The sequence below is a fragment of the Aotus nancymaae genome, unplaced genomic scaffold, assembly GCF_030222135.1.
Source record: "Aotus nancymaae isolate 86718 unplaced genomic scaffold, 86718_ANA_hifiasm-v0.15.2.pri h1tg000051l, whole genome shotgun sequence".
In the NCBI taxonomy this organism is placed as follows: Eukaryota; Metazoa; Chordata; class Mammalia; order Primates; family Aotidae; genus Aotus; species Aotus nancymaae.
Window position 1 is genome coordinate 8,048,092 of NW_026988465.1, and position 27,583 is coordinate 8,075,674.

Here is a 27,583-nt window from a genome sequence, read left to right on the forward strand (position 1 = left end):
TAGAATTAATGTCTCTAGCTACTGGGTCATGGGGCCTAGAAATCATGTAAGAGTATATTGCTTTGGTTAAATATAATTAAATTCATCTTATGTCTACACTTTTTTTTTTTTTTTTTTTTGGAGACAGGGTCTGGCTCTGTTGCCCAGGCTGGAGTGCAGTGGCACGATCTCAGCTCACTGCAACCTCTGCTTCCTGGGCTCGAGCCATCCTCCCACCCCAGCCTCCCGAGGAGCTGGGTGGCACTACAGGTGCACGTCACCACGTCCAGCTAATTTTTGTATATATATATATATATATTTTTTGGTAAAGATGGGATTTTGCCATGTTGCCCAGGCTGGTCTCAAATTCCTGAGCTCAAGCAATCCACCTGCCTCAGCCTCCTAAAGTGCTAGGATAGGATTACAGATGTGAGCCACTATGCCCAGCCTTACAAAAAAAAAAAAAAAGAAAATTAGCTGGGCAGGGTGCACGCATATAGTCAGCGAACTGAAAGGCTGATGCAGGAAGATGGCTTGAGCCCAGGAGGTCGAGGCTGCAGTAAGCTATGACTACACCACTGCCTTCTGGCCTGGGCAGAAGAGTGAGACCCTGTCGCTCTTAAACAAAAAAAAGAAGGGCTGAGTGCGGTGGCTAACACCTGTAATTCCAGCACTTTGGGAAGCTAAGGCAGGTGAATCACCTGAGGTCAGGAGTTTGATAACAGCCTGACCAATAGAGTGAAACCCCATCTCTACTAAAAATACAAAAGATTAGCTGGGTGTGGTGGCGGGCACCTGTAATCCCAGCTACTCAGGAGGCTGAGGCAGGAGAATTGCTTGAACTCAGAAGGCAGAGGCTGCAGGTGAGCCGAGATCATGCCATTGCACTCAAGCCTGAGAAACAAGGGGGAAACTCCATCCCCCACCCCCCCAAAAAAGAAAAGGAACAAATATGAATGAGTGCACTGGGTTGTGATATAAAGTGTATTTCTTATTGTAACTCTCAGTTTTAAAAAATGGAAAATCTGGTAGGTCATTTGGGGATGTAACCTTAATTGTTCAGAATGTGAAAACAAGAAACCCTAAAAGCTGAAATGCCTCAATCTGTTTCATAGGGAAGTGGTGATTGTGGAAGGTGATGTATTTCCACAGGAGTCAAACACCACCTGGGATTGGAGTGAAGCACCTCCCGCTGGGGTATGTGCTTCTGACCATGGGACATAGGATGCATGGAAAATAACATAGTTTAAGGTTCAGCTCAGATTTTGCCTGTATCAAGGACCAGACACTAGAAATCACCACCCCTGGCAGATACAGGTATCCTGCCGTGGTGAGGCTGGCACTCTAGACCTCCCTTCATGCTCTCCTGATCTGCATGTGCTCAATACAAGATAGCACCAGTGGTCTCTGTAAGAGCCATTCCTCAAAATGGAAAAATTTACAAAATAACTTACTTTGTCCACAAGGTATCCAGTTCAAGACACACCACCAGATGTTAAACATAGAAGCATGATGATATACATGTAGAAAAGTAATCTGACTGGTTTTTTTCCGCAAAACAAAGAAAATTGTGTCCAGGAACTCTACTGATTTGGAGAAGTAGTACCACCAAAGCACCTTGGCTACCTATAGAGATTTGTAAAGAGGGGAAAAGGATGAGAAATGGGAACGTTCCTGGTGCCATCCCACCACTCAGCCTTCTGCGTGCTGCCTGCGCTTTCCTACGGTTTCTTTCTCACTGCCGAAAAGGCAGCTCACCTGGTGTCCTTGTCTCCAGTTCCTCCTTATTTCAAGCAATCCACCCCACTCTAGTGAGAAACGAGTTATTTTTCCAGGACACACGTGAGATCAGGTTATTCCTCTGCACCTGCAGAACCAAGTCCATGACTCCTGGCTTGAACCCAGGATCTCCTACGGGCTTGGCTGGCTGCTGTTCCCACCAGCCTCCTGCAAGCTCCCCACCATGGTGTCCTGTGTGCTGGGACAGTGGCCTGCTTACTCCTCCTCCAGCAATAAAAACTATACTCCCTGCTCCCAGCACTCCTTCCCTTCCTCAGGTCTGACATATTCTAGTCGTCCTTTATTAATATTCCTCTTAAATGCCACCTTTTCTCTGGAAATTCCCAGCCCTTTCCTTTCTCAGGCTGAACTGCTGCTTCATTTGTATTCACATTGCTTTATGGCTTCATAATCAATAGCCATAATAGAGTGTAGCTAGGGTTATGAATCTATCAATAGATTGCAAATCACTCAAAGGCAGAAACTGTCACTCTTATTTGCTCAGTTCCTAGCACTCAACAGGAGGTCATTATTGTTTGTTACATTAGATTATAATTTTCCTCTGCTCTTCTAAAGTACATGTTTTTTGTCTCTTAGACACACTGTCCAAGGGCAGTCTATGACTACATATTTTGTGTCTTTTCCTCAGATTACTGGATTAAAAATCAAGATGTTATTTATCCCTGCTAACAGTGGGAGGTCATGATAACCACATCCTTTCCCTCCTTAGGCCTTCAGTCAGTCTCATCTACAGGGAGACACTTCTTTAGTTAAAGGTACTATGTTTTTACCACTAACATTAAACCTAAGATATTTTTAAAGACATTACATAATAGGAACATTGGAGTTAAAATATCATGCTCTACTGTCTACTTCCCAAGAAGATCAGCATTAGGTGTGGTGGCAACCATCTTAATGTCTGATGGGATAATTAACCTTCAGAAATACTAAACTACAAATAAATAAAAACAACCTTTAGAGAACTGTATGGTATCCCAAAATGCACGGGTTTGTGGTAATGCATTAGAAATAAAAATGAATGCAGAGAAATCAATATGTCTTACTTTATTTGTATTGCAGTTTTGAAGATGTTTTTAAAATGTCCATCTTGGCCGGGCACAGTGGCTTGTGCCTGTAATCCCAACACTTTGGGAGGCCAAGGCAGGTGGATTACCTGAGGTCAGGAGTTCAAGACCAGCCTGGCTAACATGACGAAACCCCATCTCTACCAGAAATACAAAAATTAGCCAGGTGTGGTGACGCATGCTTGTAATCCTAGCTACTCGAGAAGCTGAGGCCAGAGAATCACTTGAACCCAGGAGGCAGAGGTTACAGTAAGCTGAGATTGTGCCATTGCACTCCCGCCTGGGCGACAAAAGTGAAACTCTGTCTCCAAAAAAAAAAGGTCCATCTTGATATTAAAGATTTTAGCTAAATGGTGTCTACTATCTGTCTTAATAATATGTCATGTTTATAGAAAATTTCAAACATCCACTAATGCAGGGAGAATAAGTAAAATGAACACTCAGTATCCAATGCTAAACTTCAGAATTTTCAATATGATTACAATCTAGTTTTTGTCAATTCTATTTTCCACCATTTCAGGGAACAGGGGAGTAGGAAGTATAGAATATTGTAAGCAAACCCAAGGAATAATTTTATTTGTAAATACTTCTGATAGGGAAACTTTTTAACATAAGCATGAAGTCATTATCTTGTCTAACAACATTAACAATTCCTTAGTGTCTTCTAAGGGCCCAATCCACATTCAAATTTCTTTGTCTCAGAAATGTCCTTTTTTTTCCTAGCCCCTCCCAAAATGTGTTTTTATAATTAGTTTAAATCAAGATCCAAACAAGGTCCATCTTCCATTGATTTGCAATGGTTTTAAGTCTCTGCTAACCAATAACAGTTCCCTCTCTTTGCTCCTTTCATTTTTTCATGTCTTTTAATTCTTAGAAAAACTAGATCCTTTATAAACAATTTCTAATATTACAGGTTTGTATGATTGTTTCTTAGTGTCATTTAACTCGTTTCTCTACACATGCATTTTCTGTTACTGGCAATTAGATTTACAGGCCTGATTAGATTCAGGTATAACTTTTTTTTTTTTTTTTTTTGCTAAGGATACTTCAGAGGGTTCTGTCTCCCTACTGCCTCCCATCAGGAGGTACATAATTTCTGGCTGTTCCACTGATATTGAGACTGAACCGTGAATTCAAGTGTTGAGTCCAATCATAATGAAGTTTCTATTCAATTTTCACCGAATAGTTTTACCCTTCACAGATAACTGCTGTCAGATCCATGATATACTTTGGATGTCTGTCCCCTCCAAATCTCATGTTGAAATGTGATCCCCAATGTCAGAGGTGGGGCCTGGTGGGAGGTGTTTGGGACACGGTGATAGATCCCTCACGAATGGCTTGGTGCCCTTCCTGAGGTGAATTACTGCAAGATCTGATTGTTTAAGAGTCTGGGACCTCCCTGTGCCTTGCTCCCTCTCTTGCCATGTGACATGCCTGACCCCACCTTCACCTTCCACCATGTTTACAGGCTTCTTGAGGGCCTCATCAGAAGTAGATACCGGCACCATGCTTTCTGTACAGCCTGCAGAACTGTGGGCCAAAATAAAACTCTATAAATTACCCACCCTCAGGTATTCCTTTAAAGCAACTCAAAACAAACGAATACAATCCATTATTTCACTAGGAGTTGCAAAATGGTGATTTTCTAATTCTATTGTTAACTAAGCATTTTTCTTTTCTATAGAGAACTTTCCCTTTTCATCTATTTGAAAATTCACATATGAAAGACAAGATAAATGTTTAATTATTTCCCTTTTTTTTCCTAAAATGAATTGGTGTTCTAACACCCTTCAAAAGGTAACAATGAGAGTTTTAAAATGAGTATCATTTTAAACTCATGGCTTTTTACATATTTAATGCTTCAATTCATTCCAGTCAGTATTCTTTTTGATGTTCAACCTGCCCCATTTTTAGGCAGTGGGGTCCCTTCAGGCAACTCCTGTCTTTTTGTGATGATCCTCATCCTGGATAGCTGCTTTGCTTTCTGTCATAGATGTCCTAGGTCCATCTTATAAACATTTCCTGCCCCAAACCAGGAAGAAGCCCATTATCTAGGAAAGCTAACCTTTCTGGAGAAAATTATATTTAGAGAGTACAATCTGGGTAATCACTGCTCGTTGTACTGGGTTGTCATAGACTAGGCATTTCTGTAGACAGAGCTAAAAATTAAATGTTTAAAAAAGAATAGTTAATTCTGATATTTCCAACTTGAATCTATGATTAATGAGTTTTAGTTTAACTTTTTTATTGGTATCTCTTTTTTTCCATGTTTCAAATCATAGTGCCTACTGATCTTAACATTATTATATAATTAATTTATCCCATAGTGTATTATATAATTAATTTATCCCAACAGTGTCAAAAAAGCAATACCAATGTTATTAACAATAACAAAAAATTACTGAATACTGTTAAGATATATCTCACTAGGGACATTTAGTCAAAAAAACTGTTTTAAAGTCATTTGAAATAATTCCTTGGGTGATTACGTCACCAACTTAATATATAGGTATATTCATTTATTTGTTTCCAACTTTTGGGGGGAGGCTGGCTTGCTTTCTTTTTAAATTTAATTTTTTTTTATAATTATGAAAAGCACTTAGTGGTTCCAAAATCAAATATAGCACAAGGTACAATCAGAGAATTCTGGCCTCCACTGTATCCCCTCTGCTCTGTTCCCTCCCCTCAAATAAAACACTTTTTATTAGCTTTTAGTTTATCCTCTCATTGTTTCTTTTTAAAAATACAAGCAAATACACATACACATTCATATCATTTCTGGAACAAAGGATGCTATCCTATAAACATGGTCTGCATGTTGTTTTTGTTCACGTAACTATATCCTAGAGAATTCTGTAGCAGCATAGAGCTCTTCCTCACTCTACTTTGTAGAGGCATCTGCTACGTGGATGTGCTGCGGCTTTTTCAGTCAGGCCCCTACAGACAGATAGTTGGAAATCATTTTTGTACCAAGCATTTCTTTCTTTATTTTTTCACTCTGTCGCCCAAGCCAGATTGCAGTGGCATGATTTCAGCTCATTGCAACCTCTGCCTTTCGGGTCCCGGTTCAAGCAATTCTCCTGCCTCAGCCTCCCGAGTAGCTGGGTTACAGGCATGTGCCATCATGCCCAGCTAATTTTTTATATTTTTAGTAGAGATGGGGTTTCACCATGTTGGCCAGGCTGGTCTCAAACTCCTGACCTCATGATCTGCCCACCTCAGCCTCCCAAAGTGCTGGGATTACAGGCATGAGCCACTGCACCCAGCCTGTAACCAAGCATTTCTATTAGAACAGGAACCCCTTTCTTATCTAATTCTAGCCTCTGCCCTCTATCTGGAAGGAGAAAGCCTCCGCTCCTTGTCAGTGAGAACTGGTTATAGTTGGTTGATTTGCTTCTAGTGGCTCACCCGGATGTCAGCTTCCCCTGCGCTGGTAAGATCTTGACACTGTAAGTTGTAGCCTCCTTCCCAAGTGGAGAGAATGAGCTGCCAAGGAACGGAGAAAGAAAGAAAAACAAACATCAGCACAGGAATTTGGAAGCAGACCATTCATGTCTCTGGCATCTATTCAAGGTTTGAGTAGGAATTTCCCAGAATTTGAGTTTGTCTCAATCCTATCCTCAGATACCTATTATCAAGGGACTTAATTCCTGCTGTTGGAACTTAAATCAATGGCTACTTCCTTAATTAAGATATGTTACCTGTAACTATTTACGTCGGTCAAAATAACAGACTTTAACTATTATTTGAGTCACAAAATTTTATGTAAGGAATTACCTATCTAGTCATGTTTCTACAAGCGAAATGTAGAATTAGTTGAAAACAACTGTGAGAAAACTACAGTAAAAATTTAATATTTTGTGTTGGTTTAGATATACTTAATCATCTCAATAATTTAAAATTATATATAGCCATTTTACAGATATAAAAACAGGGTTCAGTAAGGTTCTTAAGCCATTTTCTTCATTGCATTTATGCTACTTGGTAATCAAACAATTTAGTGATTAATGTCTATCTTCCCCATTGCTCCCCAAAACCAAAAAGCTCCAAAAACTTTATGCCTCTGTTTTTGCTCATCTTTGTATCTACAGTTCCTTGCCCAGTACCTGCTATGTGGTAACTGCTCAGTAAACATTTGATGAGTATATGATTTGCTCAAGATGACATGACAGGAAAGTGGTAGAAGGATGATTAGAATTCAGACTTCCTAATGAATTGCTTAGTGTACTCTCCACATCATGAGAAAAGGAGTTTTTTTATTCTTTGTTGAAAATTCTATGAAAGTTGTTTTCTCCCTGTAAAAAGTTAAAATTCTAGGACATAAGGCATTTGGCGTTGATTTGGATCAGGTATTATAGGCAAAAGGCCTACTATTTAATATTTTCTGCTGCCTTAGAAATATATAAAGGTATAGATTCATTAAAATACATATACACTGCTGAGAGGGTTTGGATGTTAACTAATTAAATGTTAAAGAGAGAGAAAGATTACTAAGTAACATTTAGAACATTTTAGAACCTTTGTGAGACTTCTTCACTGTCCTGATACACCTCTCTTCTAACAGAAAACCCTTCTGTTAACATCATGCTAATTAAAGATTATCAACATCAGCAAGTCTAGTGAAAGAAGAAAACCTTGGATTTTCGGATCTATTACAAATCTTCCCAGTATCTCCCAGGGGATTTATGCTCTTAGTTCTCAACTGGAAACCAGTGACAGCCTAGAGGGGACCCAGAAATACCTTAATCTATATACAAACTTTGGTGTGTTGGTGCATTTTTCAAACTAAGGAAGCTGTTTAACTTTGTGTACAAGGAGTAATTATAAACGTCTCTGGTCAGGTTGTGGTTCTGTAGTAAGGGGCTCCAATCTCTACTCTGCACATTAACAACAGTTACTCTGTAACTCCTGTGTGTGGAGAGGACAGGGCATAGTCTCTGTTTCCCCATGACATTTCCTGCTTTAGTTAGATTTATTTGGGCTGTCCCCATTCCTGTGGCATCTGTGCAGACCTGACAATTTAATAACTGAATAGGCAGCCATGCTAGAGAGGCTGTCTGTCTCACCCTGGACCATTCTTAATCTGCAGAAGTCATCCAACCTATGTTTTGAAGAAAAGGAAGCCAGGCTATCAAATAAGGTTAGCTGTAAGGAGGTGTGGACTAAATTACTCCAGAATATACTTAGAATCCACCAGCTTCTCCCCATCTTCACGACTTTAATCCAAGATGCTAGCATTGTTGCCTGCAGTACTGCAATGATCTAACTGGACTCTTTGCTAACATTCTTGCCAACTCGCCCTCATAGTCCATTTTCTGTGTAGCAGCTAGAGTGATCTATTTTAAAAGGGAGATATTAGCACTCCCATCATTAAAATCCTCCAATAGCTTTCCATTACACTTAAGAGTGCTAGCCAGATTCCTTCCAAGGCCCCAAAGTCATCTGTCATCTCTCTACCTCATCTTGAACCACTGATCCTCTGTCCACTGTATCATTCAGTCTCAACTCCAACGTCATTTTCTCAGAGCCTGCCCCATCACCAGCTCCTCACTCTTTTCCACAGGGCAAAGGCTGTGTTCTGGAATCTGAATCGAATCTGACAGTGTAGGAACTCAATACATATTTGTTGAAAGACTGTTAATTATTGCAGTGACTTTCCGGCTTACGCAAACATCTGCTGGTGCCTAACAAGTTAGCAAGGTTGAATCAGTCTGTTACCTGACTAGTGTCTATTAAACATACGCCCAGAGTGTCAAAGAAAGACCTTTCACCTGTGCTGAAAGAGGTCACAATCAGAGAGGAGACTGCGTGGCAATCAATGGTAGTGATTTTGAACTAAATGATACAAAGTGTAAAAGAAAGAGTGAGTAAGCAGTACATAAAATCAGTGGTAGTCAGTGGGCTCAGTGCAGGTATGTTCTTCCTAGAAAGACGACATTTACCTCGTTGTTCAAAAACTAAACCATTGTTCTTGTTCCTGGTGATGGTGACTGCTGTTCAACTAGCACTTTACAATTCACAAAGCATTTTCGCATTTACCAACTCCTGCTCTGTATTAGTCCACAAGCTCTTCAAGTGTAGACGCTGTGCCTTGCCCATCTTATACCTTCAGGGCTTCACAGTGCCTAGTAAAAAAGTCATGAATCCTTACAAATCACTCAAGAGTTAGGTAGGATAAATGTTGTATCTCTGCTTTATAGATAAGTTGCCTAAGGTTTGGAAAGCCTAAATAACTTCTCTAAAATTACACAGATAGATTTAACACTTAAACTTGTGTCTTCTAACTCCACTACACCAAAGCTCCATCCAAACAGGTACTAGAACTGCTGGTGTGGCTGGACATGCAGGCTGGCCCTTCTACTGCAGCTGTCAGTTCTTTTTTTAATTTTTTAAAATTTTACTTTAAGTTCTGGGGATACATGTGCAGAATGTACAGGTTTGTTATGTAGGTATACATGTGCCATGGTGGTTTGCTGTACCTATCAACCCATCATCTAGGTTTTAAGTCCCACATGCATTAGTTTTTCTCCTAATGCTATCCCTCCCCTTGCCTACCAACCTCCAACAGGCCCAGGTGTGTGATGTTCCCCTCCCTGTGCCCACGTGTTCTCATTGTTCAACTCCCACTTATGAGTGAGAACATGTGGTGTTTGGTTTTCTGTTCCTCTGTAAGTTTGCTGAGAATGGTGGCTTCCAGCTTCATCTATGTCCCCGCAAAGGACATGATCTCATTCTTTTTTATGGCTGCATAGTATTCCATGGTGTATGTGTGCCACATTTTCTTTATCCAGTCTGTCATTGATGGGCATGTGGGTTGGTTCCAAGTCTTTGCTGTTGTAAATAGTGTGCAGCTGTCACTTCTGGAAAACAATCTGAGAGTATCTTTCCTTCTGCTATATAGAGAAACTAACGCCATAAATTACTATCTTGCTAATTCATCTAGTAAGCTAAAATTCAGCTAATAGAGAACCTAAAATAAAAATGGTCCTTTCAGTGTCAAGTAGATTAGTGAGCACCTATGTGATATGATGTTAAGAGTTGTTGGCCGGGCACAGTGGCTCACGCCTGTAATCCCCGCACTTTGGGAGGCCGAGGCAGGTGGATCACCTGAGGTCAGGAGTTTGAGACCAGCCTGACCAATATGGTGAAACTCCATCTCTACTAAATAAAATAAAATAAAAAATGCAAAAATTAGCTGGCAATGGTGGCAGACACCTGTAATCCCAGCTACTTAGGAGGCTGAGGCAGGAGAATCGCTTGAACCCAGGAGGTGGAGGTTGCATGAGCCGATACTGCGCCACTGCACTCCAGCCTGGGGGACACAGCAAGACTCCATCTCAAAAAAAAAAAAAAAAAAGTTGTCAGCATGGCTTTTTAACTCCAAAATTCCATCTCTTGCACTGACTGACGCCTAAAATTCTGTTATGAGAGCTTCATTCCAGTCATTTATTAATAATATTAATAGTTATAATATTAATAGTTATTAACCATGATTATAATGGTACATATTAGAATAATGCATAGAATAAACTCTCAAGAGAACCTTCATTTTAAGGTAAGGATTTATTTTCTTTTAGAATTCAAGATCACCAGAAAGGCAGCTATATTTGTGCCATTATCAGCTGCTTATAGCTTGTATGAATGATTTTATCTATCCCCTAAAAAATGTTATGTTTTTGTTCTCTTTGTCCCTCTTTTTTTTTGCTAGAGTAAGTTATTTAACACTTTTAGATTTCCCCTTCTATTATTACATTAAAACAACTTTTGGTTATACAGACAGGGCAATCATCCTTGTTCTTTCTCCTGTAAAATGACCTTGATTTGGTGCTGGGTTTGGTTTGGAGGAATTGGGAGTACAGGATCTAACAAGGGCCATTAGAGCTGAGCTGAAACGTCAGCTCAGGCCCAACGCGTCAGTCCTGAGAAACAGCTACACCTCTATCAGTGTTCCAAAGACAAAAGGAGTATTCTTTAAGGGAATATATATATTAGCATTTCAGTAAAACTAGTGCATTTGATGTTTAAGTTAATTGTTAAAATCCTCTGTTAATCACTGTCTATTCTCAGACAAATTATAACACTTTTCTAAGCCTCAGTATCATAATCTGTAAAAGGAGAAAATTGTAACATGATCTTTAAAGGCCCATTTGATCTACATTGTGATTCTAAATTATAATTAGACTAGGGACTAAAGATACAGGTCTAGGCCAGGTGCGGTGGCTCACGCCTATAATCCCAGCACTTTGAGAGGCCAAGGCAGGAGCCTCACCTGAGGTCAGGAGTTTGAGACCAGCCTGGGCAACATGGTGAAACCCCAACTGTACTAAAATTACAAAAATTAGCGGGGCGTGGTGGTGAGTGCCTGTAATCCCAGCTATTCAGGAGGCTGAGGCACAAGAATTGCTTGAACCCAGGAGGCAGAGATTGCAATGAACTGAGATTGCACCATTGCCCTCCAGCCTTGGTGACAGAGCAAGACTCTGTCCAAAAAAAAAAAGCAAAGAAAGAAAAAAATAGGTCTAAATTGGGATAAGAAATATTCAAGTTATAAACAAGGACTTCCAGGATTTTCGAAAAAAAATAATCTCAAATGCTGAAATAAGTTATTTAGGTCTTAAAGAACAGTATTGATAGCAACCTTGCATAGTTCTGCCAGCCTAGATGTGATTGATTCTATTAATAAAAACTGCTCAGTTACTGGATTTCAGCTTTGGCTACGTAAACACTTACCTCTGCCAGCATGTATGCGGAGAGAAGTGTGATTCCAAGATTATACAAGGTGAGGATACCCCTGAGAGAAAGAGCAGGTCTGTTCTTCATATACTTGTTACCCAGCCATATTGAGAGCAGATATATGACAGTAAGAAAAAAGGTAGGAAGGTAAGAGTCCAACATGAACCACCCTCTGACTCGAGAATCTGAAAAGAAACACATACAGTGAGGATCCTGAGGAGTGATGCTCCTGTTCAGTCATCAGTATTGTCATATACATTGCATTTGTACATACCAGCACAACAGGGAACAACCCCATATAGCATTAGGTAGGCTGGACTCGGGTTTAGAGTTAAGGCAAGAGGAAGCCAGTGGGGGCTGAATCGGTAAAGGTTTCATGGAGCAAACAGGGCTTAGGCTGAACGCTGAATGACGGGGATAATAAATAAAGGTGCAAAGTAACAGTTCCTGAATGCCTATTTTGGAACGGTTACTGCATTTATTTACTCTATATAAAGTAAGTACTATTATGCCATTTTATGGATGGCAAAAAAAGTTCAGAAAGCTTTAGTAACTTTCAAAAGGCCACACCATAGTCAGCAGTAGAGTCAGGATTTGAACCAGCACATCTGCCTCCCAGCCAGTGATACCTTGCAGTCGTCCTCCCATGGAGAAGATTGGAGCAGTCAGGGGAAAGAAGGCATATCAACATATCGACACTGCATCCTAATTCCTAAAACCCACACAGCTCCAAATTTGCCAAGGATCAGAAATGGAATGGCTTTAGAGTTCAGCTGATTCAGAGAAAGCAATAGGATGACAGTGCAGCAAGCCTGGAGGCTACAGACAGCAGAGGCAAAGCCTGGGAGCTGTGATTCAGAACTGAGGACCCAGACCTGGCTACGAGACAGGGCGTATACACAGCAGGGAGGCAAGCAGTTGAGTAAATCAAGGCCCTTTACACTGGAAAGTGAAAATGTAAAAGCCTAAATGAAACCCACATGATAGAGCTACAATATAATTAGTAACATCTGAAAATACTTGTAGACACAAAATGATTTTTGTTCTCTATTCTGCTCTTTTGGTTTGTTTAAATGATTTGGCCCAGAATTACAAAAATTGCATGCTGCCTTTAATCTCTACAAATGGAGTTGTAGTGAGCTGGTTTCATCAACAGGTAATGGCCTTTTCTTGAATGTTTTGTTTTCTCAGTCCCTCTTCCTGGTATGTCCTACCCTGTCTTCCCCAGCCTACAGACAGTACCATTTCTACAAGGAAAGTGCCTTCTTGAGCTCTGACTGTCCCATCACTTATTTCATAAATATCTCCCATTGGTGATACAGATAAAAAGGTAAAAAAGCTCTTCTTGGCATTCATGTGACCACCAGATACCACCTTTCATACCGCAGGCTTGCAGTCACCTGTCATAAGTCTGTGCTGTGTGTCACTTCCTAATGTCCATCTCCATATCTAAAGCATACTCATCTTTTAATGCCCAGATAAAGGTCCTGACTTCTGGAGACGTTTCCTACTGCATTTTCATATCTAAAGCTCCTCAGGTGCATAGCAAGATGATTATTATTGCGTAATTCACATATTATTATGGCTATGATACTGTTACTATAACATTTACCGAGCACTTATTCTGTGCCAGGCACTATTTTGAAGCCTTTTACGTGTATTAACTTATTTGATTCTCAAAGCAATCCCATTATATAGGTGATAATATTATCCCAGTTTACACTTAAATTGAGCTGTAGAGGCCTAAAAAAGTTAAATTACTTGCACTAAACTGCTACACTACTTCTTGTTATGGTGTTGATGGACTGAATTGTGTCCCCCACGAAGAGGCCTTCAAGTCCGAACTCCTGGTATCTGTGAATGTGACATTATTTGAAAACAGAGTCTTTGCAGATATAATCTAGTTAAGATGAGGTTATACTGGATTAGGGTGGGCCCTAAGCCAATGACTAGTGTCCTTCTAAGAAGAAGAGGTCTGGATACAAGGAGACAAAGAGGAGAAGGCCACGTGAAGATGGAGGCAGAGATTGGAGTGATGCATCTACAAGTTAAGGAACACCAGAGATCACCACCAACCACCAGAAACTAGGGGGAGTCACAGTACAGATTCTTCCCTAGAACCTCAGAGGGAGCAAGGCCCTACTGACACCTTGATTTCAGACTGCTGGCCTCCAGAACTGTGAGAGAATACATTTCTCCTATTTAAGCCACCCAGTTTCTGGTACTTTTTATGGCAGCCTAGAAAACAAACACACTGGTTTAGGACTTAATTGCTTTCCAGTAGTTTCAGATGTGCTGGCTTTACCTCCCCAACTACAGCAAGTGCTCCAGGAGACAGCCACTAGGTCTTCTATCTCTACTCCATCCGACTCATACCCATTTAGTGCTGAGTTAAGAGGAAACATTGATTAAATGCATATCCACTGGCACACTGAGTCAAGCACATACTGCAAACTAATACGGCACCTGATGTTTTTGTTTTTTTGTCAAAGTGCTATAAATGTTTGCTACAGTTGTTAAGGACAATTGTAATTGTTTCAGCCAAAAGATGGGAACAAATGCTTGTAATAACCTTTCTTATCTTTGGGACTTGAGAAGTGTTAGCTCTTCCTCTGAGTCAGTATTTGCACACAACAATACCCCTTGATGGTCTAACATGGTGCAGGCAAAATCAGGAGAGGCTAGGAGACACCAAGAAGTTTATTAGGTGATGTTCCAGTCAGCATCAGCATGTGAGACTTTTAGGAAGAAGAAAAGATTCTTTATGGCTTACATGCTAGCCACCTTGTCACTGTGGAGCTCATCTGATTTCACTGTCAACTGTCAATTTTACAATCTCCTTGCTACAAAGAAAAATTCCACACAATGACCAATGCAGAGTAAACAACTGTAATCCTTTAATCAATTGATCCCATATCCACATAATTCCAGATCATGCCAATCTTACTGACAGCAAAGCTCCATGTGAACTTGGCTCAGACAGGTTGCTGTTTAACTGTCTAGTTGAAGTGTCAAACAGAAAACCATTGTCACCAACAAATTATAGTTCCTCCTGGATCTTGCATGCCTAAGGGAGGCAATTCCGGGTCCTGCATGCCTAATGGAGGGGGGTCCCAGGTCCCGCATGCCTAATGGAGGGGGTCCCGGGTCCTGCATGTCTAATGGAGGGGTTCCTGGGTCCTGCATGCCTAACTAAGGGAGAGGGTCCTGGGTCCTGCATGCCTAATGGAGAGGGTCCCGGGTCCTGCATGCCTAATGGACAGGGTCCCGGGTCCTGCATGCCTAATGGAGAGGGTCCCGGGTCCTGCATGTCTAATGGAGAGGTTCCTGGGTCCTGCATGCCTAACTAAGGGAGAGGGTCCCCAGTCCTGCATGCCTAATGGAGAGGGTCCCGGGTCCTGCATGCCTAATGGAGGGGATCCTGGGTCCTGCATGTCTAATGGAGAGGTTCCTGGGTCCTGCATGCCTAACTAAGGGAGAGGGTCCTGGGTCCTGCATGCCTAACTAAGGGAGAGGGTCCTGGGTCCTGCATGCCTAACTAAGGGAGAGGGTCCTGGGTCCTGCATGCCTAATGGAGAGGGTCCCTGGTCCTGCATGCCCAATGGAGAGGGTCCTGGGTCCTGCATGTCTAATGGAGGGGTTCCTGGGTCCTGCATGCCTAACTAAGGGAGAGGGTCCCGGGTCCTGCATGTCTAATGGAGCGGGTCCTGGGTCCTGCATGCCTAATGGAGAGGATCCCGGGTCCTGCATGCCTAATGGAGAGGGTCCCGGGTCCTGCATGCCTAATGGAGGGGGTCCTGGGTCCTGCATGTCTAATGGAGAGGTTCCTGGGTCCTGCATGCCTAACTAAGGGAGAGGGTCCCGGGTCCTGCATGCCTAACTAAGGGAGAGGGTCCTGGGTCCTGCATGCCTAATGGAGAGGGTCCTGGGTCCTGCATGCCTAACTAAGGGAGAGGGTCCCAGATTCTGCATGCCTAAGGGAGAGGGTCCGAGTCCTGCATGCCTAAGGGAGAGGGTCCCAGGGCCTGCATGCCTAAGGGAGAGGGACCCCGGGTCCTGCATACCTAAGGGAGGGGGACCCCGGGTCCCGCATGCCTAAGATAGAGGGTCCCGGGTCCCGCATGCCTAAGGGAGAGGGTCCCGGGTCCTGCATGCCCAAGGGAGAGGGTCCCGGGTCCTGCATGCCTAAGGGAGAGGGTCCCGGGTCCTGCATGCCTAAGGGAGAGGGTCCCGGGTCCTGCATGCCTAAGGGAGAGGGTCCCGGGTCCCGCATGCCTAAGATAGAGAGTCCCGGGTCCCGCATGCCTAAGGGAGAGGGTCCCGGGTCCTGCATGCCTAAGGGAGAGGGTCCCGGGTCCCGCATGCCTAAGGGAGAGGGTCCCGGGTCCCGCATGCCTAAGGGAGAGGGTCCCGGGTCCTGCATGCCTAAGGGAGAGGGTCCCGGGTCCTGCATGCCTAAGGGAGAGGGTCATGCTCTCTATACTGAGCTGTTCTCCCTTCACCCGCTAGAACTGTAAGGATAGTAAAAGTAGGTTAGAAGATAAAGATATTCTGCCCTGCCTACCCCACAGAGTCATCAGGAGAATAAAATGGAAAAAGCAAAAACTACATGAAAGGATTTTTTAAAGCTGTATACAATCAGTATTGTTATTTTAAAACTATATAGTCATTCATTTAGAACAGTTAATAGAGCCTATGGAGAAACTGGAGAAGGGCCTAAATACTCTCTGATTGTTTAAAGATCTTGAGAAACAGGAAAACCTCCTCATTCCCTGCTCTCTCACTCCCCCAGTAGGGCAGGAAATAACTTGTAGAGAACTCAGGACTTTCCACAGTTGTGTGAGCCAGCAAGGCTCAAGTAAGATGAAACATTTTGTCTACAATTCATTCATTTATTTGCAAAACATACAGGGCCGAATATGTTCCCAGAACTGTAATCAACCCTGGAGATAAATGGTGAGTAAAACAGCCAGGGTTCCTGCCCTCTTGGGAGAAATTGCTCTTCGTAACAGTGAAGTATCTGAAGGAAGTAAACAAGGGTTGAAACAGAATGCTGAGGGACCCACAGCAGACCCCCGTGGATGCCTGAAACTGCAGACACCACCAAACCCTGTCTGTACCATGTTTTTTCCTGTACATACATACCTATGGAAAAGTTTAGTTTATAAATTAGGGATAGTGAGAGAATAATTATAACAATATACTATAATAAAATTTATGTGACTGTGGTCATCTCTGTCTGAAAATCTTACTGTATTGTGCTCACCTATTTTTGGAGCATGGTTGACCACGGGTAACTGGAACTGCAGAAAGCAAAACTGCTGCTGAGCGGGGACACTGTGCCTTAGAGAGGCAAAGCCCAACTGAAAAGGCAACATTTAAGCTGACACCTGAAGTAGGAGGGCAACTGACTCATCTGGAGGGAGGGGTAGGAGACCCTTGAGAGGAATTCCAGGCTCAAGGAATAGCATGTAGAAGAATTTTACATATTTGCAGAATTAAAAGATGGCTTAAGCAGCTGTATGAAAGCCAGTGAGGATGACAGACACTGAGTTGGAGAAGTTGCTGGGGTTAGACATCCCAAGGGTGCGCGGTCCATGACAAGAAGTTTGGTTTTCACCCGAGAGCAGTGGGATGACACGGATGGGTTTTAAGCTACAGTACACTACACAATATGACTTAGTCTTTAGAATATCATTTCAGCTGACACTGAATAAATGGCTGGAAGGGGGCACAAGTGGAAGAGGGGAGACCCATTAGAAGGCCACTGCAGTAGAGTAAGTGACTGGTGACAAAGGAAGGATGGAGAAATATCTAAGCTCATCCTATGGGCCCTGGGATTTTTTTTTTTGAGACAGAGTCTCACTCTGTCACCCAGGATGGAGTGCAATGGTGTGATCTCGGCTCACTGTAATCTCCACCTCCCAGGTTCAAGCGATTTTCCTGCCTCAGCCTCCCGAGTAGCTGGGATTATAGGTGCTTGTCACCACACCCAGCTAATTTTTGTATTTTTAGTTGAGATAGGATTTCACCATGTTGCTCAGGCTGGTCTCGAACTCCTAACCTCATGATCCACCCGCCTCAGCTTCCCAAAGTGCTGGGATTACAGACATGAGCCACTGTACCCAGCCAGTGCACACATCTTTAAAGGGAATTTATCAAGGCATCTAAGGGCAGAAATGTCACATATGACTTTGCACATGAGAAAGGTGGAAGATGAATGGGTGGTGGAGAGGAAACAAGAAAGCAGAGTTTAGAAGGAAAGTTACAACTTGGCTTTGTAGCCAGACAGACACTGGAGGAAAGCATTGCATTTCATTCTGTCTCTGCTTCCTGTTCCCAGAACTTCTTTAATCCTGGGAGAGGTTGAGCAGGAGAAATGGGATCTTCTGGATATTCTGGAAGGATATCAAAGTTGAGGAAGTTAAGTTTCTAAATATTAAGTACCTTACTATTTCCAAGACCCCAGAAATAACATAATCCCTTTCTATAAGTAAATGGTGTTCTTCCTTGTGTGCCTTCCACATTAAGTTCTCAAGTAGTTCACTGACCTCGTGGTCCAAACATATTGTCCAAAAAAGCATTGATTTCATCATCAAAGGCCTTTAGATGCTCCTAAAAAGAGAAAGAAAAAATGATTTAAGTGTTTTTTTCTTTTTTTTTTAAACTCTCAAAACAAGCCACTACCAACAACATGTAATTGATAGTCTCCAAGGGACCCAGCTTCAAGGACTTTTGACTGCAAAGACTTAAGGAAAGAGGACCAATAAATGCATCCTTGCCTTTCAAAAGCCTGTAAAGATTTGGAAGAAAACAATTCCTCTTATTTCCTTAAGCAAGAGGAGTCCTAGAGAACAGGCTTGGTGCATTTAAACATTGAAGGGTTACTGACCTAAATTCTACTTTACCTCTAAAATGCTTATAGGTAAAGCTGTTCCATAAGCAACTTCCCTTGTAACAATTAACAGTTGTGGGTAGGCAATAGAGTATATCTATTTCCACAAAATATATTAATAAATGCAATTTTTAAATGGAAATTCAGCCGAATTGTATTTCGTAAAACTGAATCTAAAACTTTGAAAAACTTGTTTTTCAAGTAAGGAAACAGCACTACAGCTATTTTTTCTATTTATGTTTTGTTTGTTTTCAAACTATTTTTTACACATTAACATCTACTTGTTATTACTGTAAATAGTGCCACTTGGGTACACCAGATTAAATAGTCACTTTAGGTGGGATTCAGGTGGGAGCTGGAATACTGCCAGCGTGGTCTGCTCCCATACTGCTCAAAATACCCATTCAGTGTTCCCCAGCCCTGCCACAGAGGTCTGCAGCACCTCCTCAAGCAACCGGAGGGGAAGTCAGAACACTACCAGATTTCCGAGAAAGGGATCTCTGCTGAGGATTTTGGGCCAGCGGGTTGGTCCCTGACTATGTGTGCGCTGAGCATGACAGCCTCGAGAAGCTGATGTGGAGCACACATTACATTCAACAGCAACACCAAGAGCATCTCAGTCTCAAAAAACGTGTAAGTGTCAAAGCAGATGATTAATTTTCTGGCATCTGAAAAGAGGAGGTACACATTTGGTGCCTGGCACGTATCACTTGGACCTATTCCTTATTTGTGACTCTGATCCTGAGAGAAATTTCAAGGAAACTTATGTCTTTGGGAACTTTAGTAAGCTTGGGAAAGAGGATGAGGATTAAAGACTAACATTTAGTGGCACCTACTATCGCTGGGCAGCATATTAGCAACTTTATTTTCATTATTTCATAATATCTTTAGGAAAAATATCTGGGCTAAACCAAGCCCGAAAATTTTAAACAGTATATTCTTCTTTGGTTTCTATGTAGGGCATCTCAGGGGTTCCCCAGATATGAGGAAGGCCAGTTATCCGAGATCTCAGTGTGACAGAGTATGATCTGTGTTGCTTTAGAGTGGGGGCAGATCTGTCCAGAGGCCTCTCGGTCTTGAGCAAAGAATGTTCACCTCACAAATGTACTCACCATCATAAAAATGGCAGTGAAATCTTTCTTCTATTGCCGCACCCAAAACAAATGTTTAAACCATTTCAGCTTACTTGCTAAGGTTCAAAATCCATTTTCCAACATTTGTAGAGCTAAGAAAACTCTAGTTAAAGGTCACAAAGCCCATATTATTTCTATATTGCAAAATTAAGTCACAGTGGAAGAAGAACAGAAACAAAAGTAAAAGAAGGGAAGACATGGAGAACAGAAAATGAAAGAGATGAATAAAAAGAGGCATTCCATTCCTTCATTTATTAATTTATTGATTCATTAACCAAGTATTTGAGGATTTTATATACTAGCACTGTTAAATGCTAAAAAACAAAGTCAAATGAGACGTGATCCTCATCTTCACAGAGTTTTTAGTTGAGAGAGTGTAATAAAAAAATTTTAAAAATTACAGTGCTAGTGTCTTAAATATTACAAGATGTGCCATAAAGGATAGAGAAACATACTTTAATTTAGATCTCTTAAAAAGTGAAGGCTTCTAGGAAGAGATGATGCTGTGACTTTTGAAAGACTGGAGATATTTTCCAGATGGAGAATGAAAGAAAGAACACATCAGAAAGAAAGATTAACCTCGATAAACACATTGAGGCATGACTCCCTTGGGAAATGGCCAGAGTCTCTAGTGACCTATCTGACAGGCAGAACCACAGCCAATGCTGGGAAAAGCAGAAACCTGATAAAAATTCTCTCTTTATTTCTGGGTTACTTAATATAGTTAGTAAGGAAGTAGTCTAAAAAGGCAACGATGAGATGAGGTGATGTCAGAGGAACAAACCGAGGTTCACACTGGAATAGTAAAACATAAGCATAAGCACAGAGAGGTTTGCAGGGTTAGTCAACTGGGGTCAGAGGTTAGGAAGGCTAACTGGGCAGAGCTTGGGCCAGGAAGTGCTAGCTGCACACTAGAGTCTGTGTGTAATTGTCAAGTGTCCTGGACAATGTCTGGAGACTAACACCAATTTAGGAGCAAAGAAAAAAACAACAAACTCCATGCATTTCATTGACACAGTTTGGAACAGCATTCATGTACTCTGTCATACATGTGAAGGAGAGGGAGACAGAGTAGCTGACTGAAAAGTGTATGCACAAATTGGGAAAGGGAGACACAGAAAGTGAAACAGCAAACAACAGAGAGGAGGGGGACACACAGAACTGCCACATGACAGAAGACACAGGAGTGAGGATGTCGGATGGGTTTTTTAAGATGGTTAGTAGAATTTGGGTGGATTAGAAGAGAACAGTACAGCCCTTGGACCTAAGCAAGACGCACTGTCCTGAGCTTCATGCTTTCAAGGCTCCCTTCTGGTCATCCTTTGGCCAAGTCCCTTCACAAAGGGAAAAAAAAGAAAAATCCTTTGAGCCAAGGGAACATGCTTACCTATGTCCACAACCTCCCCTCTATAGAAGACATTTCAAGTTCCCCAAGCAACAGAATTCTCTGCCACATAACCCTGGATCCACTTCGAGAACAACTCCTTGCCCTTACAAGAAAGTCTGTGTTCAATGACTTGGAATTCAATTTGTGGCTGTGTACAGCCAATATGAGAAGAATGGAAAGATTGGTAGCAAGGAGAGCCTTTTTTAATTGTGGACCTCTGATTATTTACCACAGTTGGCAGGAATGTAAAATGGTATAACCACTCTGCAAAACAGTGGTTTGGTAAAAACATAAACACACACCTACCATATGATCCAGTTTGCCACCCCCAGGTTATTTACCCAAGAGAAAAGAAAGCATATTCCTATGCAAAGACTTGAACTCAAATATTCATAGCAACTTTATCTGTAATTGCTAAAAAACAGAAGCTCCCAAATGTCTGTCAACAGGTGACAAATTGTGTATAGCTACACAGTAAATACTACTCAGCAATATAAAGAAATGAACAACTGATGTACACACAACATGGATGGATCTTAAAATTATTTCGCATGAAAAAAGCTACACAAAAATTACATACTGTATGTTTCCATTTATTTGAAATTCTAGAAAATACAGTGATAGAGAGCAGATCAGCAGTTGCCTGGGGACTACAGAAGAAGAGACCAGAATAGCCTTCAAAAATGAGGGCTAAATAAGGACATATTCATATATGCCTAAGTGAGAGAATCTGTAGCCAGCAGAACTGCACTACATAGTATGCTAAAGATGTTCTTCATGCCAAAGGGAAATGACTCCATATGGAAAGTAGAATTTACAGAAAAGACTCAAGAGCACCAAAAATGGATCTATGTAATTGAAGAGCCATATTCTGAGCACTTTAGAGCAAGCTGGCCTCCCCCACCTTATCACATCACCTCTAACGCTACGTCCATCGCCACCACTAGGAATCAGTGTGGCCCCATACCCAGGGATGCCCTGGACCTGTCTCTTTCATTGGCAATAAAAAGACCACTTGGAGGTAGTGGGGATCCACGTAAAGCAGACCCACTGGACTGACTTCTTATAGAAATCTGAGAGGGTCTTACTGGCCGTGGAATATGCAGTGCCTAGTGCTGGCAGAGTGGCTCACCATACACTCCTGCCTTCTGTGGGTACCTGGGAAACAGGAGAGCCAAGAAAGGCATACTTCTTGGGCATACTTTTTTGCCACCCTGATGCTGGGACTGGGACTTCGACTCATCCCTATCAGCTGGAGGACAACACAAACCAGAGCATCTCAAATGGGAGGGCATATCCCAGTTGGTGAGGGTGTAAGTCTGTGATCACTGCTTTATCCTCAACACCTTCATGGCCCAGGTTTTCTTCAGCAAAGGCTGCCCTGCAATCAGAATCACTGCCACCATGATTAAGGGCCATTCTATAGAAGCTGGGCAGGAAGCAAGGCAGAAATGAACCCCACCATAAAATTCTACCTACGCTTTCTCTTGTTCTAAAGGATAGGACTCTCGATTCCCTTTTACTTTTCTTTCCTTTCTTCTCTTCAATTTCCTTTCCCCCTCTATTTCCTTCTTCCCCTTTTCCCTTCCTTTTTTACTCATTCCTTCTTCTTTACCTTCCTTTTTGAATTTAAGTTTTAGGCACTTTTTGGTTTTTGGTATTTGTCTACCATAGGCATTGTGTTGTATAAAAATCCAGTGATTCAAGCTCTTGATGTTTGCCCTGTTTGTTGATACAGTTTTCCAGAACATTTAAGACACATTCAGTGAGAACAGCTATTCTCTACCACCAACTCACTGCTTTTTAAAATTAGCAAAAACCATTAAGATCACAAAACACACTGAAACATAGCATCCAAAAAGACTTTGTCTTTCCTTTTTTGAATGTATATTTCAGAGTAACTAAACGTGAAGTATTCAATGACAACAAGTCAGGAAATGGGATCTGATCAGCTTAGTAACGAATAGATTTCTTACTAACCTGATACAATTCTAACAACTTCCCAAGAATGTCAAGGTCAGGCTGAGCTGTACAGAACTAAGAGAAGAGGAAGTGGTATCTCCTCTCAGGGCCAAGGGAGACAGACTAGAGTCACACAGTGAGTCCTCTCCATTGTTCTCATGGCTCAGGATGGCCTTCAAATGTTGAAACCTCTTTTGGCAACTCCTGGGGGGATTATTCCCAGCCAGTCTCTCATGTATTTGAAGAAACTAAATGTGTTCACCTTTGTGAATGAAACTAGGTTTAGAGGATGGGTAAGATTGGACATATAAAATGCATAAAATTATTTGGCTGTCATGCAGCTGACTACACACTGTGTGTATCTGTGCACACTTTACACTGACACCCCTAAACTGCCTTTTAGGGGCCTATCCACTCATCATCCCTACTTCCTGACTACTATTCTCTGGAGGAAGTAATGAGCTAAGTTAGAGGGTAAGCATAGGCAATGGGTAGAAAAATCTTTCATGTATGGGAACTTGTTATTATGTATCTTAGTAATATCATAAGGCTGAAACTGTCTCCCTTAGGTTCTAAAGAATCTGAGGATCATTTCTTACATCTTAGAAAAGAGATGCAAATAAGCTAACCCTCATGGGGAGTAATACTGGCTACTGTTTATTAAACACTTAGTATGTGCCAAGCACCTGATACATACTCTCTATGGTTGTCACGATAGCTTCGTAAGTTGGGTATCTTTCCCAATTTACACATGTGGAAATTGAGACTGCAGATTCAAGAGTGGTGCTGTTAGGTGAGACTTGAACTGCAATGAATCAGTGTTTTTAAACCTTCAGACTGAAGGGTTTCAGAGCCCGGATAGCAGAGAACGATCTCCGCAGAGCTCATGCTCCTTTCTTGTGCAGTGGTATCTCAGGATAGATACCACAAAGCCAATAGTGGGTAATTTTATTTGCATCCTGGGTAGCCCTGAGGCTACAGGATAGTCCCATTCAATTAAGGCAATAAAAGGACTTGAAGAACAGAACTATTATTGCAGTTTGGTTATGCTCCACTTCCCGCACATGGTTCTATATGTGTTTCATTCAGAGTCTGGCCAAATGTTAACTCCTTACATATCTCCCCATCATCTCAAGGGTCTAATTGCCAAAGAAGAGGGAAGCATCTGCTTGTGGCATCCTGGCCTGTGGCGCAGTCATTCACCATCCCTGACCTGCTCTATTTTTCCTTACAGCACGTATTACCCAGACTTTCACTGGCCAGTTAATTTGTGTATTGTCTGGGTCCTCCACTAAAATCTAAGCTCCAGTTAGCCCCAATTCCAAGAACAATGCCTGACACATAATGAGCACTTAATATTTATTGAATGAATTAATCAAATACTCATTCTTCTGAACCTTTACAATACTCTCTTGACATCCATTTCAAATACTTTGCATTCCTAGTTATATTTTCATACACGTGATCTGGCTTCCAGTGTGTTTTGAAAGATCCTTAACATTCTTAACTCCCAGTTAATTATCAGGGTCAACTGGATCCAATTTTATTTTTTAAATTTCTTTTTGGAAGTTTTCTTCCAAAGAACAAAGAAAACAAATTGCCTATATATTTTTAAAGTAGAATCAAATTTATTCTGTTTTGCAATTAGAGTGAATCCTTTTATAAGTTTATGATATATTATGGGATCTTGGTGATGTTATTTTCTCTGTAACTTAAACATTTTTCTATTTAATCATCCTAGGAATTATCACATCACTACTTATCAAGGATTCCAATCTATACTAAAAAATGTGAAAATGTAAAAATAATGGTATTGAGGGAAGGTGTTCTCTTTCCGGGTCCACAAGAGGGTGTAGTTTTAAGGGCAAGAACTTCCCAGCTCCATGATCCCTCCCATCTCTCTACATCTGGGAGGTTTAACAGTCTCAGCAATTTTTGCCCGTGGGAAGAATCAAAAGTCAATCACTCCAGCAGAAGTTCTAAGGAACTCCTTTCATTGGCCAGAGGTATTGGAGAAGGTGGGGGTTCCTCCCAGGTTAAAAGTCCCCTTCTTCCACACCCCTTTGGACTCCAGGTTTGGATCCCCTTCCATACACACATACACACACACACACTCACTCTCTCTCTTTCTCTCTCTCTCTAAATAAATAAATAACTTTTCTGCAACACTTCTTGGGTCCGGCATTTACTTTATGAGCTTACGGCGCACCTGCTGTGGTCTCTAATTCTTGAGAGGGCAAGAGCCCGAGAACCTACAACATTATCTGGGGGGCGCTGTGCCTCCCCCGGCACCCCAAAACCCGGTTACAGCATTGCCTAGGACAATGCAAGAGTCAAATAAGCCACCACGATTGCCTCATCTTTTATTTTTCTCATTTCTTTACCAAACTATTGCATCGTGCTTCAAGAAGATACACAAAATGTCTGGAAACACCATCTTTATGGACTTTTAAAAGCTTTCTTTGAATACAGTTCAGGATTCAGAATTTTTCAGGTTCTTAAACTTTACCGCTCATCAGTCACCTGGGGATGGTGTTAAGGTAGAGGTTCTCATTCGATTGGTCTAGATGGGCTTTGAGTTTGCATTTCTAACAATCTCCCAGGTGATACTGAAGCTGCTGGGCTAAAGGCCACATTCTGAGTAGCAACAATTAGACCATGCACGAGCTCTTGAAACTGGATTAGATTATAATTAAAGGATTGAATTTTTGATCTGTTTCTATTATAAAAATACTAAGTCCTTGCTTACTTTCTACAAATCAACCAAGTATTTCATTATATATCTATTCGATGAAATCCAAACTTGTTTATACTTATATAACCATTAAGTTCAAAGCATTTAGTAATGAGTGGGCTATACAAACCCACTTAGATAGTACCCATGTTGCTCCAAACAGAAATAAAATCTCTGGTTTACTTGCATTTTACTTCATATTTGCTGTACCTGAATACAGTGTTCTGAAAGTGGTCTGCTTAGGGAAGAGTACAAAGAGGCTTGAGCCTTCTTAATAGGAATATTATACTTCTATTACATTATCATAAGATTACATTCAGACATTGCATCAGCTAGTCCTTGCCAACAAAAATCACCAGGTTATTTTCATGTTAACTACTGTTGAAATCAAGTCTTGCCATTCTACACTTACGTAACACATTTTTAAAATTTAAATGTGATTTAAAAATTTTATCCCTATTGAATTTATCTTCATTTCAGCCTCACCATCACACACCAACAGATTAGTCCAAATTCCTAAATGTAGACTTGTTTTCCCTCTGCATTTAGTATATTTTAAAATTTTGGCACCTTTATTCAAATTAGTAATAAAATAAGTTACATAAACTAGGTAAAATAAAAGCCTCAAAGAATTTCTATAGTTCTATAAGCCTTAAAGAATGCTTTCCTGTAAGAAGTGAAATCAGATAACAGAAAGTGCAAGCTTCACTTTCTGGAATTTGATTTAGGGAAATAAATTGTTTACAAACCCCAATCTACTTGGGTATGCATGTATGTACAAGTACATATATACACATAGGACAAATGTCAAAGAGCACACATCAAACTGTTAACAGTGATTACTGCTGGAGAGGCAAGAATGGTGGGCAGGAGGAGAAGGAAAAGGGAGGGACTAACTCTTTACTCTGTATATGTCTGTATCATTTTAGTTCAGGTTTGTTTTTTGTTTTGTTTTGTTTTTGGAGACAGAGTCTCACTTCTTTGCCCAGGCTGGAGTGCAATGGTGCAATCTCAGCTCACTACAACCTCTGCCTCCTAGGTTCAAGCGATTCTCCCACCTAAGCCTCCTGAGTAGCTGGGATCAGAGGTATGCACCGCCATGTCTAATTTTTGTATTTTTAGTAGAGACAAGGTTTCACCATGTTGGCCAGGCTGGTATCAAACTCTTGACCTTAGGTGATCCACCTGCCTCAGTCTCTCAAAGTGCTGGGATTACAGGCATGAGCCACCACACCCAGCTTGAATCATTTTACTTTTTAACAATAAATCACTATCAATATATTAATAGTATAATTAAAATATTACAACTAAAAACTAAGAAAAAAACTGTTAGCAAAATTATTTATAGAGGAAAGTTGTGTAAATCCTCCTTGAGTCTTAAAAAAAAATCAGTTTCCAATGGGTTGGTTTCTTCCTATCCACTTGAAATAAAAGGTGAGAGAAATGAGATGATATTATGAAATAAAAGGACTAAAAAGTATGAACCTATTTGAGGAATTCTTAACTAAGTGACAAGTAACTTAAATTTTCATCAAATATGTATTATTTCATATTGACACAAATAGATTAGTGATAATAGTAATCAGCTCAACTTTCTATAGTAATTGGCAATAAGTGTTTGGATAAATCTTGAAGTTCACTATTACATATACTAATCTACCAGAATCCAACTATCTTCAAGACATCAGTAAAGCCAGTCACTGTCTAGTATTTCCATACGGGTGTTTCCCAGACACTCAGGGAAGGGGTACAAGAGGGTCCTTTAGCTCTGTAGTTACTCCATCCTGCTTTATATGCTAACGTACCTCAGAGGAATAAGATGACTCTGTCCCCACAGTAAGAGAAGGATTTTATTCAACCCAAACCAACCAACCCATGAGGGGCTTCCCTCAGTGA

At 41.2% G+C, this 27,583-nt stretch overlaps 2 protein-coding genes across 2 annotated transcripts in view; one reads left to right on the plus strand and one right to left on the minus strand.

Annotated features, from left to right (window-relative positions):
• Nucleotides 1-27,583, plus strand: part of SYCP2L (synaptonemal complex protein 2 like) — a 159,546-nt gene that overhangs the window by 129,521 nt on the left and 2,442 nt on the right. The gene's annotated exons all lie outside the window — the stretch shown is intronic.
• ELOVL2 (ELOVL fatty acid elongase 2) overlaps nucleotides 1-27,583 on the minus strand; it is a 63,158-nt gene that overhangs the window by 12,962 nt on the left and 22,613 nt on the right. The window contains exons 2-5 of the mRNA XM_012440345.3: nucleotides 18,128-18,191; nucleotides 11,574-11,761; nucleotides 6,252-6,329; nucleotides 1,434-1,605 (exon numbers count right to left, since the gene is read on the minus strand). Of these exons, the coding sequence (XP_012295768.1) occupies nucleotides 1,434-1,605; nucleotides 6,252-6,329; nucleotides 11,574-11,761; nucleotides 18,128-18,191 (502 nt within the window). The remainder of the gene's footprint in view (nucleotides 1-1,433; nucleotides 1,606-6,251; nucleotides 6,330-11,573; nucleotides 11,762-18,127; nucleotides 18,192-27,583) is intronic.